A 17,674-nucleotide genomic window follows, 5' to 3' on the forward strand; every position below is an offset into this window, starting at 1 on the left:
GACAGAGTTGTTCCACCAGGCCTTTGGTCAGGGCGCAGCCTGACTCCCTCCTCTGGCAACCTGCACCGAATTTTGCTTAATCGGTTGCCATTAATTTGATTTTAATTAATGTTTATAATTAAATATTTTTAGAATGTGTGATTATTTGATTGTTTGATTATTTGATTGTTGTTAGCCGCCCTGAGCCCAGCTTCGGCTGGGGAGGGCGGGATATAAATAAAATTTATTATTATTATTATTATTATTATTATTATTATTATTATTATTCTAATAAGAACAGGCCAGCTGTATTCATCACCATTTGTGTGCTCAGGATGCTTGTCTGCAATTGCAGCCTTTTTCTAATGCTCCTTGTTGCTCTGGCAGGGATATTTTTTTCTTCTGTGGGTGCCTGGACCTACCACTATGGGCAGATGCCCCCGAGCAACTGGGACATGGCAAGAAGATATTGCCAGGAGCACTATACTGACCTGGTAGCAATCCAAAACAAAGAAGAAATTGCCTATCTCAATGCTACCATTCCATACTACCGCACGTACTACTGGATTGGGATCCGGAAGATTAAGAATGTTTGGACCTGGGTTGGAACGGGCAAGATCCTGACAAAGGAAGCAGAAAACTGGGCTTCTCGGGAACCCAACAACAGACGGCGTGGAGAAGACTGTGTTGAGATATACATTAAAAGGCCTGTGGAATCTGGAAAATGGAATGATGAACGTTGTACTAACAAAAAACGGCCACTGTGCTACCGAGGTAATGAAAGCACCCCGTATTGTGTCATAGCTGTGGAATACCAACAGCTAGGAATGGAAGGAATGATCAGTTTTGGTTCTCTTAGGACTCAGCTAGATTGGTAAAGAAAAAGTGATTTATATGCACTGTGGAGTCCTGTTTTTCCCTTCCAGATTTCCCTGTTTAAATTTACAACGCGTTTAACTTATTTGACGCGTTTACACACTTATTTGATGTGTCTTGATCCAGCCTTAGTTTCTTATTTTTCCAATCTAATATTCAGTTCTCCACATTTTGCAGCAATTTGTGAATTTCTTGAAGACTCCTCATGAAAATTCACCAGCATTTCAGTGAGAATTTCTCATAGTACTGTAAACACATTTTTATATGCAGTTTTTATATGTGGTTTTAACATATGTACACATTATATTTCCTGATATAATGTGTTTATGTATGTTTGTTTCACTCATCTCTTCATTTGTATGCACGCTTTCCCCTAATATATGTTTTTTTGTCTACATGGTTTCGTTGCAGAATGGCACTATGATGGCCAGGCCACTTTTCCGCCTCTTTTGCTTGCCCTTTTTCTGTACTGCACTGTAAATGGCAGCCTGATATTTGGAAATTAAGCAAGCACAGCTTATTCTGAGTCCTCACATGGAGATATTCTTTCCTGTGCAGTATAAGGTGCAGGACCCTGATATATTTGCAGCACATCTTGGAACCATAGAAATGTAGGGCTGGAAGGGTCACCAAGGGCCATCTAGTCCAACCCTCTGCATTGTAGGAACCATAGCTAAAGAATCCCTGACGGATGGCTAGCCAACCTCTCTTGGGAAACCTCCAGTGAAGGTTTCACCACCTTCTGAGGGAGACTGTTCCACCGTTGAACAGATTTTACCCTCTGAAAGTTATTCTTAATGTTTAGCTGGAATCTCCTTTAGGAACAAAGCTGAATTTGGATATGAAAATCTGTGACCCGATTTCTGGCATGACTTTTGGTAATGCTTTGGAGGTGTGGATCAATCTATCATTTTCTTTTTCTTTTTCAGATATTGCTAAGTGAAATTGGATAGACCCTGTATTGGCAGAAACAGGCATCTATAAGTGTGACAGTTTGTTCAAAAGCAAGCTGGTGTATTTGACGAGACATTGGAGCATATCCACACCATAAATTTAAAGTATATTCAATGCAGTTTTAAAGCATATGACTTCCCCTCAAGGAATCCTAGGAACGGTAGCTTGTTGAGGGTGCTGGGATTTGTAGCTTTGTGAGGGGGGAACTACAGTTCCCAGGATTCTTTGGGGAAAGTTGCATGATTTAAAAGTGTGGAACAGCCTGTAGACTTTGATTTTGTCCAAACTTAGAGCTCTTTAGTAGAACATGAAGCAGAATCAGCCCTGAGTACTGAACTCTGCAGAATGGGCCCACAGCTCCCTTCTGTTAAAAGTAGCTTGATGCTTGTATCTTTGAAGAGCTGGTCAGAGCAGGAAATTTTTCATTTTTACTTGAATAAAATATGGGGGGCAGGTAAGCCCCGCCCCACATAACTGATCACAAAATGCAGAGTGCACACAGCATTTGAATGGCAGTGGCTATCAAATATTTTATTGGGGGTCCGAAAGGGAACTCAACCCCTATGAGTTGACTCCTATGCTTGTAGGGAATGATTGCAACTGGACTAAACACAGGAGAAACTGGCTTCCATTTTCTCATATCAACACTACAGAATGAAATAGGCTGCTGACTAGTGTAGCCCTCCTCTCTTCTCCAAAGAGGTCCTGGCAACTGCAGTTCTGTGTTCCCTTGGGAGTAGAGCTCTCAGTTTCAAGAGATGGCGCAACTCTAATCCACTTCTGTCTTCTGTGCAGCTTCCTGCCAGCCTTCCTCCTGCAGTCAGCAAGGGGAGTGTGTGGAGACCATTGGGAATTATACCTGCCAATGTTATCCTGGCTTCTATGGGCCGGAGTGTGAATATGGTGAGTCTTCTAACAACCCAAGGGCCAGAACCATGGCTGGGGGATGGATGCTTGTTACGTGCTGACAAAACATATAAGAATAATTAGCGCTGGAGTTAAATGTTCTGACAGACCCTCCAAGTGCCCCAATTTTCCAGGGTTGTCCCTGATTTAGAGAAGCCGTCCCAGTTTCTGATTTGATCCCGGAATGTCCCTGTTTTCAGTGGAGAAATGTTGGAGGGTATGGAGTTATCTGACCCTGAACCATCTGAAGGCAATCCTGTATAGGGAAGTTTTTTGAATGTTTTATGTTTTATTACGTTTTTATATATGTTGGAAGCTGCCCGGAGTGGCTGGGGCAACCCAGTAAGATGTGTGGGGTATAAATAGTAAAGTTATCATTATGGAATGGGGTGTCCCTATTTCCATTGGAAAAATGTTGGAGGGTATGGTTCTGAGTGCTTCACGTACGCTTTTCATGTAAGGAAGGCCAGTGTGATCCCCGTTTGAGAGGGGGGGGGGGCTTCCTTCAGGGCCTTCTAGTGAATGAATGGCTAAGCTGAATTTTGAACCTGGGACTATCTGATCTTCTGCTCAGTCTCCTGATCATCACAAAATACAAAATTTACATTTATTTCTCTTGTGTATCTTTTAAGAGGTTTTCCCGTGAATAAATTTTGTTGAGCAAGAGAAACGGCTCCTCTTCAAGGCTGAGGGTGCTTCTTTCAGTTCTTGGCTTTTGTTGAGGTTTGAACTGGTGCTTACCTTCTTTACTTGAATGACATTCAGAGGGCTCTGTCCATTCACAGTATGAAGTTTATGCGATGAAACCAGTAGCATCTTTTGCAAAGCCTCCTATTTTGTCAGCTTTCTTCCTGTGCAGATTATTGTTCTATGCTACTAACTTATATTGTGTGTGTGTTTTTTTAAAAGAAGCTTTAGTGTTTTGGCTTTCCCCCCAGAATCCTGAGAATTGTACTTTGAGGCTGCTGACATCTCCGCCCACCCTGCCCTTCATGAAACTACAGTAGCCAGAATTCTCTGGAAAGAGGAAATTATTTTTAAAACTAGTTTACATTTGTAGTGTAGCTCTGCACCAAAAGGAAGCACACCGGAATGTGATAACAAAGATTGCTCTGTGAGAAATATTTAGCCCTGTTGTGTTGACTGACATGCATCACAAATAACATTACTGCCCAGCTCAATATAATTTTCCTTTGAAACATCTATGTTGGAAGCCATGCCAGTGCTTTTAAGTCTAGCAACAAAATGTACAAATTCTCCTCAGCCACTCTTGGCTCTGGTTTGGGGGAATCAAAAGGGCAAGTTTGGCCTATTTCCATGAGGAGAAAATTCTTTAAAAAAAAAAAATTATTAAATTTTCCAATAAGAACATACAAATACAAAACAACTACAATAAAAACAAACACAAACAAAAAACAACAAGTATAATTTCAAAACTTATTTTCTCAACCTTATTTCCCCGACTTCCTCATACCTCACCGTTTTGTATTCTAGTTTCATTATCCCATCAGCAACTCCATTCCCTTATTTCCCAAAAGTTTCTTACTAATTCCATTCCTTTTCTTACTCTAATGTCTCTGAAAACCAATATTTTTAAATCCATGTCAATCTAGCATTCTTTAATCTTATAATAATTGTTAAGATAGTCCTTAAATTTCTTCCAATCTTCTTCCACTGTCTCTTTCTCCTGGTCTCGGATTCTGCCCGTCATCTCTGCAAGTCCCATGTAGTCTGTCATCTTCATCTGCCATTCTTCCAGAGTGGGTAGATCTGATGTCTTCCAATACTTTGCGATAAGGATCCTTGCTGTTGTTGTGGCATACATATCCTTCTTTAGCACCACATGGCTGACCATACCCAGGAGAAAGGCCTCTGGTTTCTTCAGGAAAGTGTATTTAAACATCTTTTTCATTTCATTATATATCATTTCCCAGAAAGCCTTAATCCTTCGGCATGTCCACCAGAGGTGGAAGAATGAGCCTTCATTTTCTTTACACTTCCAACATTTGTTATCTGATAAGTGGTAAATTTTTGCAAGCTTGACTGGGGTCATGTACCACCTATATATCATTTTCATAATATTTTCTCTCAAGGCGTTACACGCCGTAAATTTAATACCGGTGGTCCACAACCTTTCCCAGTCAGCAAACATAATGTTATGGCCAATATCTTGCGCCCACTTAATCATAGCTGATTTAACTGTTTCATCTTGCGTATTCCATTTCAGCAGCAAGTTATACATTTTGGATAAATTTTTAGTATTGGATTCTAACAATTCTGTTTCCAATTTCGATTTCTCCACCTGGAAGCCAATTTTCTTATCCATCTTGTAAACCTCCATTATTTGGTAATAGTGGAGCCAATCTCTCACTTTATCCTTTAATTTCTCAAAACTCTGCAGTTTGAAGTTACTACCCTCCTGTTCTAAAATTTCCCAATATTTCGGCCATATACACTCCATATTAAGTTTTTTCGCAGCTTTTGCCTCCATTGGTGAAAGCCACCTTGGAGTTTTGCTCTCCAGTAGGTCTTTATATCTGATCCAAATACTATACAATGCTTTCCTGACAATATGATTTTTAAAACCTTTATGAACCTTAACTTTGTCATACCACAAGTATGCATGCCATACTTGAGGAGAAAACTCACCTCTGAATTGTACTTTATATTGTGAATGGGGGCTCACATGGCTGGTGGCTCTTCCACACAAAATATATAGAACTAGATATTGGATTCTAGTTGAGTCTTCTCCCTGATGTGCCAGTTTTCTATAATAGTGAGGGTGTTTAAAAATATATATCAGCCATGCAAGTCTTAACCTGTAGTTTGAAGTGGTCTTGCTCAAAGATGCAGGTTTACTGTCTCAGTGAAAAGTGAGCCTCTGTTGTGTGAATAAGCCTGTCTACCCACCATGCCTTTAAAGCACATTTGAAGCACACGCCCCACCCTCCAAAAAATATAATTCCTGTTAAGACTTGCTGGAATGGTAACTCTGTGTAACTACACTGTCTAGAATTCTTCAAGGGAAAGGATGTACTTTGAATGTATTTTAAAGGCATTGTGTGTATGCAGCCTAAGAGCTAAACCAGAGGAATCAAGGAATCCAAATGGGAGCGGGAATAATCTAGAGTGGAGAAGCCTTAGGAAGGGGAGATGGTGCTTTAACTCTTCTCCCATCTACCCTTTCCTACCTACTGCTCTGGCAGAAATGCAAAGTGCATATTTGAAATTAAAAGGAGACTTAGAAATGGATGGGTGAAAATGCTGACCTAAATACTCAGGAGCCAACTCCCCAGCTCACTGGAGCCCTTCTTTTCCTTATCCACTTTCCCAGGGTGAGCGCCATTGAACTGAATACAGGTTGCTTCTTAGATGACATGCGTAGGATTTCTCATGCTCACACTTGCAAATGTGTCTTGTAATATTTCCAGTGAAATATATCTGTCTTTTAAATATACAGTATTTTATTTGAGTTTGAGGGGTGTGGTTTGAGGGGAAAGGGGTCAACCCCCCCATACACTGTTGTTCATGTCCCCAGAAAAACATGTCTGCAGTGGCGTAGCGTGGGTTGTCAGCACCCGGGGCAAGGCAAGTAATTTGCGCCCCCTAACCCATGGATTTTAGCACTCGAGTCTCTTCCACTAGATTAGCTGCGCCTCCCCCCCCCCCCCGATGTTGCGCCCGGTGCGGCTGGCCCCCCCTGCACCCCCACGCTACGCCACTGCTTGTCTGGTCCTGCACCTAAGGCAGAATAGGGCCACCATGATAAATTCCAGATGGTTGAGTTAGTCACTCATTTTTACCCCCACTAAGTGGTACTTTAACTCTGGTTTCTGTGTTGGCTCCAAAGAAACACAAGATCTGAAAGGATTGGTATTATGAGTGAGTGAGCAAGGGTTCGGGTAACAAATGTTTCAGCTCCACAATCTCTTTCAAAAGAGAGGTTAGAAACACATTTGCTGATGGTAATGTGGGCATAACCAGATATTTCAATGTCTCCATTTAGTTGTGAAATGCAAGGACTTGGATGCTGCCCTTAGACCACTGCAGATGAACTGCAGTCATCCTCTGGGGAACTTCAGTTATAACTCCAGCTGTGACTTCAGTTGTGATGAAGGGTTTGAAATGAATGGCCTGGCCACTTTGCAGTGCGTGCCGTCTGGGAGCTGGTCAGCAGAGATACCGCAGTGTGTAGGTATGTGCTATTATGGTGGGTGCCAGGTGTTAACCCAGGTGTGGCAGTTGCCAAGAAACTGGCAAGAGGTCCACTGAGCCAAGCACTGTTGTAATAATTCCACACACACACACACTTTGCCCAGAAAACAAACAAACAAAAATGCAATTTTCCTTTTTGCATGGATCAAAACTGAAAAGCAGTAAGCATAAACAGGATTGTAGAAAAACTCGCCATTTATTATAAATGTATAATTTATTATAATAAGTAATGCAGCAATGTTGCTACAAATATATATGCTCTAGAGTCACATTTTAGCATTCACAAATACAATTGAAGCCCACTTTGGGTTACATTAATAAATATATTATGCCCACATTAAGACGTAAGGCAATGACTGTGCTTTCTGTATGCATTTGGCTGAAGTTGGGTGGGGGGAGTGAGAGAAAGGTTAACATTAAAACAATAAATGTGAATGGGGGTTAATGGCTAACATAATCACCTCAACTGTGAATAAATGAGACAGAAGTTAATGTGAATGTACATTTCAGCAGACACTTAAGATTAAATGTTGGTGATGGCAGCAGCTGACTAAACTGTACAGAAACAAATATTTTAAAAAATCTGTTTTTTAATTGGAAAATGAATAAAAATTATTTACAAAAAAATAAAATGAATTCTACCTGCCCCCTAAAATAAAAGAAGCAGTATTGGGGGAATCTTCAGAAAGTCACTGCAAGCAAGGCCACTTCACAGAAGAAAGTGGATAAGCAGATTACAGGCCAATGCTCAGTCCGCTTGTAGTGCATTTCACCACCATCCCTAGTTGCAGGAGATATTCCTAGTGGAATTGTTTTTGTTGTTGTCATTCCCTCCTTTTTCCCTGACAAAACTCAAGGCAGCTGACGGATAAACAGGTGCATGCAGTAGGGTGTACTTGTTTCATGTGTGCAAGCCGTGTGGCGTGCACATGACACATCAAGAACATGTGGCGTACTGACATTGCCCAGCCCCCTAAATTGTGGGGGCAAGGCGGCGCACTTGCAGATAAAATGAGCAATAAGCAAGTACTGTAGTCCATCTACAGTCGATGTCCTTCATAACCAGAGTCCTGATCTTCTAGTTTTCAATGTTTGATATGTTATTGGTTTTTTAATATTCTGTTGGGAGTTGCCCAGAGTGGTTGGGGAAACCCAACCAAATGGGTGGCATTAATAATAATAATAATAATAATAATAGCCAATTCCCATCATGCACTGTGCACACATGCCTGATTGAATCCTTCCTTCTCTGTTCCTTAGCTGTCCAGTGCTGGCCATTAAGAATCCCTGTTCATGGAGACCTCATCTGCTCTCACGGGAAATTCCAGTACCAGACTAGCTGCAACTTTAGCTGTGCAGAGGGCTTTCTGCTAAGTGGAGTGGAGACTACTAGATGTGAAGCATCTGGAGAATGGAGTTCCCTGGAGCCAATATGTCAAGGTTCAGTTTCCTTCTAAATCCCATTTCAATATTATTGTCTCAGAACTCTCTAGTACTTAGAGGGTGTACGATGAATATATTTGGAGATCCAGCTGTAGGTTATCAAATGCCAAGACCAGAAGTAGATACTGACCTGGAAAACTAATTTAGATGCATGGAATAAACATTTTGTACATCACTTTCATAAACCTGGGGATTCCAAATTACTGTTGGTGGTCATATTGCATTTAGGGTTGTTAACTCCCCCCCCCCCTTTTCTTTTTGCTAATCCTGCCCTGTACCGTTTGCAGCAGCCTGACTTGAAAGCAGGAATGTTTTCTGTTATAGAGATATGGAAAGTTTCAATTCCTTGTTTTCTGCGTATCAGGCTGCTGTTTTAAGGCACAGAACAAGTAAAAAGTGAGAGCCTTATCTGATTCTAAAAATCAATCTATATACTGTATCTATATCTTCAAAAACAAAGGGATTATGTGGTAGGATTTGGCAGAGGCTGGCTGAGCTACCCTAATGGCAAACTGGAGTGTCCTGCCTGGTATGGGACCAGCTGTTGTGCTATAGTGAGTTTTCAACTGCCAACATTTGCTTACTTATTTGGGAGTATTTTTACCCTGCCTATTAACCCGAGATGGCCACCTGCTTAAGATGAGATTCCTGCATTGCAGGCGGTTGGACTAGATGACGCTTGGGGGGGGGGTCCCTTCCAATTCTACAATTCTGCAATTCTAAGAACATAAATGTATTTGTTTCTAATTGTTTTAGCTGATTTGTGGCTAATTCTAGACTCTCTCTGCACCCGTGAAGGCTACATGGGAGAATAGCAATCTGATTTAATGTTACTGTTGGAGATTGGCAGAGGGTCCCCAGTCAAATGGGGAATGGGTCTGCTTCAGTCAGTCATCCATCTGTGTCTAGCAAGACTTACTAAAGTAGAGCTGGGAGGATGGGAGCCTGTGGTGTTGGTGAGGAGATAGGCTGGCATCATGCAAAATGTAGTAGGTGAGGCTCATGGTTTATAAACTCCATATACTAAATAAATCTAGTGCAAGCAGACCCCTTGCATCATGGTTTTGGAGATTTCTATTTCATTCTAGTTTACCCCTTTTTCTTTCTTTAGTTAAGCAATGTCCAGAAATCGAGTTACCCACAAGAGGAACCATGGACTGTGTAAATCCAGTGGGCGACTTCGCTTACAACTCCACCTGTGATTTTGGTTGTGAAGTTGGCTTTCAGCTCAGTGGCCCCAAGACGTTGCACTGCAGTGCATCTGGCCAGTGGACATCCTCTGTACCTGTTTGTCACGGTATGGCATCCATATGGACTTTTGTGGGCCTCTAGAGGAATTTAGTGTCTCAGTTTGCTGTTACTGGTCTGCTGCAGCTACAGTTGCAGTGTTGAATAGTCCACTTAACCCTGCTGTGTGGTCATTGGAGGACTGGGCAGGACCCAAGGCCAAGAACTTAGTCAGTGAGTCCAGAGAGATACTATGTTTTACAGTATGTTGCTGTCCAGAATTTGTCAATACACAATCATACACAATAACACTTGCCTTGACGCACTCGGCCCCTCCAGACATCTTTTTTCATGGTGCATTCATGACTATTTGTGCTCATGATGCTATCAATGCAGTCACACACATTCCGTCTTTCAATACGGTTTGCATCTGCAAAAGTTATGGGGCAGTTGCACTGCTTCATTTCCAATTAGTGCATATCCTGTAACTTCCTGCTGAAGCCCCATAACTTTTTGTACCACAAATGTTCTGGTTTTTGCTCCACTTTTATTGTTCCATAACCCCTCCTGTCAACAATAATGTGACAGCATTGGGAAAGCATTACAGAACACATGGAAGCAGAATAAACCCACCACTAATGTGCTACTCGTGTCTCAAGAACATGTTGTAGAACACCTCTGCAATATAAGACCAGGCTGGAGGGGCCCACCACCATCTGACCTCCTTGCAAACAAATCATGATGAATGCTCAATAAACAGGTCATCTGGCAATGTCCCGAGAATCAGGCTAGACCCGATGACGGTAGTCCCTAACTGGTTCCTGGACATGAAGTCCATGTGGGGTCCTTGACTGGAAGCAGCTGAACCCTTTCTTATTTTCACTTCCACACTTGCTATGGACTTGATGCCAGATCCACTTTTAATACAGAAGTGTTGCACTATTGCATGAATCTTAGAATCTTAGAATTGTAGAATTGGAAGGGACTCTGATGGTGTTTGATGTTTTATCATGTTTTTAATATTCTGTTGGGAGCTGCCCAGAGTGACTGGGGAAACCCAGCCAGATGGGTGGGGTAGAAATAATAAATTCCTGCAATGCAGGAATATGCAGCTGTCCCAGAGGGGGATTGAACCTGCAACCTTGGCAGTATCAGCACTGTGCTCTAACCAGCTGAGCTATGTAGTTTCACCCTGAGACTGAACATGGACGCTGTATGCTTTCACCTCTGCTAAACTGTGTGCAGGACATGAGAAGCAATCGCACCCTTGAACCAGTTCCAACTCTTAACTGTTGCCTCTCGCCTGATTCGCACATCTGCTTTCCGTAGCGGTTCAGTGCCAGCTGCTGCAGCCTCCTGCTTATGGTAACAGGACCTGCTTCGATTTCCATGGGAAATTTCAGTACCAGTCTCTCTGCACCTTCCACTGCGCTGAAGGCTTCCAGTTACTTGGAGAAAAGGTGACGGAGTGCACAGCATCTGGAGAATGGACAGCGGCAGTCCCAGCGTGCCAAGGTGAGGCTGCTGGAAGAACCACCATTCTTCTTTGGGTATGAGGTGGTGGAATAAGGATAATATGACATCTTTCCTGACTTCTTCCAGAAGCCATAGTTCCTAGAGAAACGCATTACCTGAATATACTAACTTTTAATTCACAGTTTTCTTAACAATTGGTGCATTCCACACCTTGGCCTCCTGGCCACCAACACATTTGCAGTATACAAGACATTTACACATACCTGAATAAACACCAATATGTGCAAGGGGTAGAGGTTGGGTCAAAGGAATAATACTCTGCAACAGCCTTTCCCACCCCCTTCTCCCTCCTGGCTCCCCCTGCCCTTTGCCCACTTGTATCTCGTCTTCTTCTGTATCCCGTTGTTGTTGTTGTTTCCCTGTATTTTTTTTGGAAGCTGCCCAGATTGGCTGGGGCAACCCAGTCAAATGGGAAGGGTATAAGAAATTATGATTATTACCATCATCACCATTGTCATCTTCAGCCATGCAGTGCCACAGTCTGGAGACCCCCAAGCAAGGGAGGATGACCTGCTTTCATCCAAATGGAGAGTTTGCATTCCAATCTACCTGTGAGTTTGCCTGCGAGGCTGGATTTACCTTGGCTGGAAGAAATTCAACCCGCTGCTTAGCAACTGGGAACTGGACTGCTCTGTTGCCAACATGTCAGGGTAACTAAGGTCTTTTCACTGCCTGTTTTTGTGATGAAACTCTGATCTGTCTGGTCAGGTCTTTCAAGGCTGAGCACCTCCAGCCTGGCTACCTTATAGTAACCTGGGCTGCTTCCAGATGGCCCTTTCTTATAGCATTTTCCTCAGACTTCATATGGGAGCATGCAGATCACAACAGCATCATTGTTTTGAAATTATCTTCCTTTCATCAATTTCTCCCCTTCTAATTTCTTAATGATAGGAAAGATATAGAACAGCAGTGCAAAGAGCCCTTCGGTGTGGATGTGTTTGTGCTGCTTTGCACTTTTACCACTGGGACTTGGGGACTGTGGTTTTTGACTGTTGGTTTTTGTGCTACAAATATGGCTTTTCTGCCTGTATTGTAATACTGTTTTTCATGGGTTGGGGAAGGTTTTCATGAGAAGAAAATGTGGGTCCCTTAGCATGGAAAATCAGGCACTTCTTCAAATGCTGCTTTCTCATGCTTGGGGGGCAGGCGGGGGAGGCATCACATTGCCTAAACATAATGTTAAGTGCATGCAATGCCTTTTTTCTTGAGCATGAGAAAGCAGAATTTGAGGAAGTCCTGATGAGAAGAGACAAAACACAAGGCTGTTTTTCAAAATGGCAAAAGTAAGGTGTTTCTTGGCTTCTGATGGAAAGCATATGTTTTAAATGTGCCTGTGGTTTTCAGTTGCCACCTTACAGTGGTAAGAGACAGGGGAATTGATGGATCAATCTCTACATTGGTCAATGAGACTTTTGCATTTTTTTAATTTCACACTTGTGGTGGGATTGGTTTATTTTTAAAAAAAACAAAATAAGGAACCCATGCAGATATATGAACCACCTGCATGCATGCACATGTTTCTGTGAGATGAATGAGTTAAATACTCATTCCAGACACATCCTATCATGATCCATCCACTGGTGCAGATGAGAAATGGTGGGGTCCAGCCAAAGAATTAAATGAAAAAAGAATGGTGGTGTAGAGGTTTGTGGAGCAGCACCTACCTTATATGCAAAGGAGAACTTATATCTGGAAGCACCCCTGAAATAACTGCCTCCATTTCCCCCCAGAAGAATAGGTCTCATTTCATGCCTGGACTTGCCTCTTCCTGTGGCTGGGAGAATCTGGGCTGAATAGTTCCTCCTTTCACCAACACTGAGCATTCTCTTTCATTCTAGTTATTGAGTGCCCCAAACTGGATGTCCCCAAGAATGGAGAATTTGGCTGCTCTCATCCACATGGAGACTTTGCATACAGCTCCAGCTGCACTTTCTCCTGCAATACAGGGTTTGTGCAAGTTGGAGCAGAGCAACTTCAGTGCACAGCTCTGGGAATGTGGACGGAGAAACCACCCTTATGTGAAGGTCAGTGCTGAGTATACTCTTGGGAATCAGCTGGGAAATGGATGGTAGCTGAGTATATAAAATTGAGATGTTGCATTTGCTAAATTGAAAAACAAACTGGATCCTCTGGTGTCATACTTCCACTGATAGCAGTGGCAACAGCAATTCTTGATTTTTCTCCAGTTTCATACAAGATCTTGCTCTGAAACTTGGGAATCTAAACAAAACCGACTGGGTGCTTTTGCTACTTGCAAAGGAACAGGACACAGACTGAATACCAAGAACTGGGTACTTATTCTGGAGTGATCACAGGGGCAACCTTCCTTAATGAGGTCACAGACTGATGTGGAAATAAGGTCACTAATCCATCGTGTCTAACGGTGAATTACTGTATCACACCCTCCTCCTGAAAAGGATGAAACCTGAACTTTGGGTGTGTAGAACAACAACGCTGGCTTTGGGTGATGGTGACTGTACTGTCTCTGGGGTCCATTCACTGTAGCAACATTCTTAGTGGCATCTGCTTGGCAGTTCCTCCATATGCGTTCTACATACAGTATGTCCTATGTTCTACCTCCACTGTCAGAAGCAGTATGCTGGGAATCACAAGTGGGGAGAGCTTAGACCCTGTAGTCATCATGTTGGTCACGGTGATAGCAAGAGGTAGGACTAGATGGGCCTTTAGCTTGATCCAGCAGAGCTATATCATCTGTATCACGCTCCAAGATGCTGAGAAGAGGTGCAGAACACATTCACTCCAGACATGCAGACAGCACAGCCCCAGATGCACAGTCCATTTATTTTTAGCGCACCCAATGGAGATATAATTGCCTTTGACTAAATACAATTTAGGATATAAGTAAATTAAATGGACATAATTTTATTGGCCATTTAAGAGACATCTCTGTATGGATCTGTGTTTCTCTGGTGCTTTTTTATGCTTAGAGTAAGATGTAGAGCTGGTTGGCAATTTACAGCACTAGAGAGCTCAGTCAATGGACATGCTGCAAGGCAGGTTCATACGGGGAAACTGGATCTCATAGATAATAATAGTAATAATAGTTTATTATTTATATACCTCCTGACTAGGTTTCCCCTGCCACTCTGGGCAGCTTCCAACAAATTAAAACACAGTGGGACATCAAACACTGGAAACTTCCCTATACAGGGCTGCCTTCAGATGTCTTCTAAAAGTCAGATAGTTGTTTATTTCCTTGTTAATTTCCAGATTTCTTTAGCACTGATGTCCTGGGTATCAAAGCTTCAAAATGTGCTTAGTTGCTGTAGCAGCATTTCAGGAGGTGCCACCTCACCACACAAGCATGCGGTTCATCAGGGGGTGGGGTGGGGAGGTGGAATTAACCGCCATCTATCTGCAGGCTGGCCCCAATCCCAAAGTTTCATTTGATATCATACAACGCAAGCTGAATTTGAAGTGACATATTTATTTGGGGTGTATATTGAGAAATCTGTATTTCCAATTCCAGCTGTCCAGTGCCCATCCCTGCAAACTCTAGACAATGGCAAGGGAAACTGCTCTCATCCATACGGCCACTTTGCCTATCACTCCAGCTGCATCTTCTCCTGCAACTCTGGCTTTGAGCTGGTTGGGTCAGAGGAGCTCAAGTGCACAGATCAGGGAAACTGGAGCAGAGATGTGCCCATTTGTGAAGGTAGCCTTGGACCCTCGTCAACTGTTCTTTGTACCGTTTTAAAAACTATTTTAGTTGTTTTTATGAAACATTTGTAAATTGCCTTGACAGAAATGTGAAAGGCAAGACATAGATTGATAAAACAATAGCAACAAATAGTAATAGATATTTCATCTGCATTGAGCTCTCCTGTAGCATAAATATTCTCTTCATGGAGGCAAGTCCTAGGCTCTGTGGTTTAACCCACAGCGCCACCCATGTCCCTATACTGCAGATAGTTATGCAAATAACTAAAGTGACGTTCAGTGATTGGATAGTTATAGAAAATGGTTACTGTTGCGTTCTAGTGGAGCTCTATATAAGTAGGCTGGCTGAACCCTTCAGTTCTGTTCTGTTCTGGCCTGTGAATAAACAAGAGCTGTTTGAAGAATCGCTGTGTCATCTGATATGTTCCCCTTCAACTTAACACTCATCAATGGATTTTCTTCAGTTTTACCATATTTATAACTTGGGCTTTGTTGCTTACTTGTCCTTTCTGCTTCAGCTGTCAAGTGCTCAGGTCTACCTAAGCCCGACAATGGCCATTTAAATTGCACCCACCCACTTGGGCACTTTGCATACGGCTCCAGCTGCAACTTTTCCTGCAGTGCTGGGTTTCAGCTGCTTGGACTAGAGATGCTTGACTGCACAGCTCAAGGCCGCTGGACTGAACATCTGCCGCAGTGCCAAGGTCAGTGCCAGCAAAACAGGGATAGCCCTGTTTAGGTAAAGGTAAAGGTACCCCTGCCCGTACGGGCCAGTCTTGACAGACTCTGGGGTTGTGCGCCCATCTCACTTAAGAGGCCATGGGCCAGCGCTGTCCAGAGACACTTCCGGGTCACGTGGCCAGCGTGACATCGCTGCTCTGGCGAGCCAGAGCCACACACGGAAACGCCGTTTACCTTCCCGCTGGTAAGCGGTCCCTATTTATCTACTTGCACCCGGAGGTGCTTTCGAACTGCTAGGTTGGCAGGCGCTGGGACCGAGCAGCGGGAGCGCACCCCGCCGCAGGGATTCGAACCGCCGACCTTTCGATCGGCAAATCCTAGGCGCTGAGGCTTTAACCCACAGCGCCACCTGCGTCCCATGTAAAGCCCTGTTTAGGGAAGTTTTTAAGGTGTGACATTTTAATGTATTTTTAATCTTTGTTGGAAGCCGCCCAGAGTGGTTGGGGAAACCCAGTCAGATGAGCAGGGTACAAATAATAAATTATTATTATTATTATGGTGCCCTCCAGAGGTGACTGAACTCCAACTCCCATCCCCCCCAGCCAACATCTGGAGGGTGCCATGTTGGCTGACACCTGCAGTAACTGCATTTCCCATAACTCCTCAGAGTTCAATGCGTATGACTGGAAATTAAAGTATACGACAAAAATGCCACAGGTCTCCTATTCCTTGTAAGGAAACTGACCCCGTAAAATGCTCTTTCAAAAGCTTTCTGCATTGAAGGAAGACCAGAACATAAAATCATATAGTTGCATTTTGATATCTTGGATACTTGCAATACGGTCACCAGCCAGGGGAAAGAAACACTTTATAATTTGAATATGCATCAGCTGCAGTGTATTGTGACTCATCCAATATTCATGTACATTAAATAATCTGCACATTCCTATTCCAGCTGTCCAGTGCCCATCCCTGCAAACTCCAGACAATGGCAAGGGAAACTGCTCTCATCCATACGGCCACTTTGCCTATCACTCCAGCTGCATCTTCTCCTGCAACTCTGGCTTTGAGCTGGTTGGATCAGAAGAGCTCGAGTGCACAGATCAGGGAAACTGGAGCAGAAATGTGCCCATTTGTGAAGGTAGGGCTTCCAGATAACCTTGGTTCCTTCTGGGACAGGCTTGGGCAAACAGTGGGTGCTGCTTGTTGTAAGGTTGCTCCCCAGAATTGGATTAGGGCTTCTTTCCAAGGGTGTGTTGTGTGTGGCTATCACAGTGGCTTCAGAGGCCAAAATATATATCTTATTCAACGCTGGAAGAGTGGTACAAAACGCTGTAGGCCAGTGATGGCCAAACTTGGCCCTCCAGCTGTTTTTGGACTACAACTCCCATCATCCCTAGCTAACGGGACCAGTTGTCAGGGATGATGGGAAGGGCCAAGTTTGGCCATCACTTCTGTAGGCCTACCCCACTGGCGAGCTCCTTGCATGTCTTATCACGCTTTCAGTTTCTGCCTTGGAGTTTATATGGGAAATGCAGTCAAATTTAGGGCTAGTTAGCAAGTATATGGCTAGTTAATGCATTAAGGGATTAAGACCAAATAATAATAATAATAATAATAATAATAATTTTTTATACCCCGCCCATCCAGCTGCGGTATTGCTGGACTCAGGTCATGCTCTCTCACTTCCTGTGAAGGAGGAAGTGAAGCTTCTTTCTTCATTCTCTTCCACCATGTGAAGCTTTAAGCCCAGAGTGCGTGCTCAGAAATATTTTTCTGTGTTTTGTAAACCCAGTATTTTTCCCTGTGTTCTTCTTGCTGCTGCATGGAATAATGCATGAATCTGACATTTGGAGTTTGTAAGTAAAGCATTTAAACTTACTAATAGTGTGGTCTGTTCATTGCAAGAGGGGTAGAGGAGGACGCACTGAAAGCAGACTAGAATGTGATATTTAAAAGATCTAACAGCCTATTATTTCCATGCTTTACTGTGCAGCATGATTCTGTTATATTAATACTCTCCTGGGTGCTCACTCTTGCTGGAGAGTGTGTTTAGCCCCAAACTTTGGAGTTAGAGATCTAGCCAAGTCTTTAATTATTACCCCACATGGGTGAATTAGATTTTTTCTACCCCACAGTTTCACTTCTTATTTCACTGCACAACATCAGGGTATTC

General features: G+C 43.1%; 1 protein-coding gene and 1 long non-coding RNA gene across 4 annotated transcripts in view; one reads left to right on the plus strand and one right to left on the minus strand.

Moving 5' to 3' along the window:
- LOC310846878 overlaps nucleotides 1–17,674 on the minus strand; it is a 196,623-nt gene that overhangs the window by 97,357 nt on the left and 81,592 nt on the right. The window lies entirely within an intron of this gene.
- Nucleotides 1–17,674, plus strand: part of SELP (selectin P) — a 31,132-nt gene that overhangs the window by 5,379 nt on the left and 8,079 nt on the right. Inside the window, exons 3-13 of one of the 3 annotated variants that reach the window (XM_083743823.1) lie at nucleotides 367–753; nucleotides 2,605–2,712; nucleotides 6,722–6,910; nucleotides 8,191–8,370; nucleotides 9,485–9,670; nucleotides 10,930–11,115; nucleotides 11,601–11,786; nucleotides 12,975–13,160; nucleotides 14,627–14,812; nucleotides 15,336–15,521; nucleotides 16,454–16,639. In XM_083743823.1, coding sequence (XP_083599949.1) covers nucleotides 367–753; nucleotides 2,605–2,712; nucleotides 6,722–6,910; nucleotides 8,191–8,370; nucleotides 9,485–9,670; nucleotides 10,930–11,115; nucleotides 11,601–11,786; nucleotides 12,975–13,160; nucleotides 14,627–14,812; nucleotides 15,336–15,521; nucleotides 16,454–16,639 — 2,166 coding nt within the window. The remainder of the gene's footprint in view (nucleotides 1–366; nucleotides 754–2,604; nucleotides 2,713–6,721; nucleotides 6,911–8,190; nucleotides 8,371–9,484; nucleotides 9,671–10,929; nucleotides 11,116–11,600; nucleotides 11,787–12,974; nucleotides 13,161–14,626; nucleotides 14,813–15,335; nucleotides 15,522–16,453; nucleotides 16,640–17,674) is intronic. The other 2 variants (XM_083743824.1, XM_083743825.1) reach the window with 2 other exon arrangements.

Source organism: Podarcis gaigeae, assembly GCF_964106915.1.
Source record: "Podarcis gaigeae genome assembly, chromosome: 6".
NCBI lineage: Eukaryota > Metazoa > Chordata > Lepidosauria > Squamata > Lacertidae > Podarcis > Podarcis gaigeae.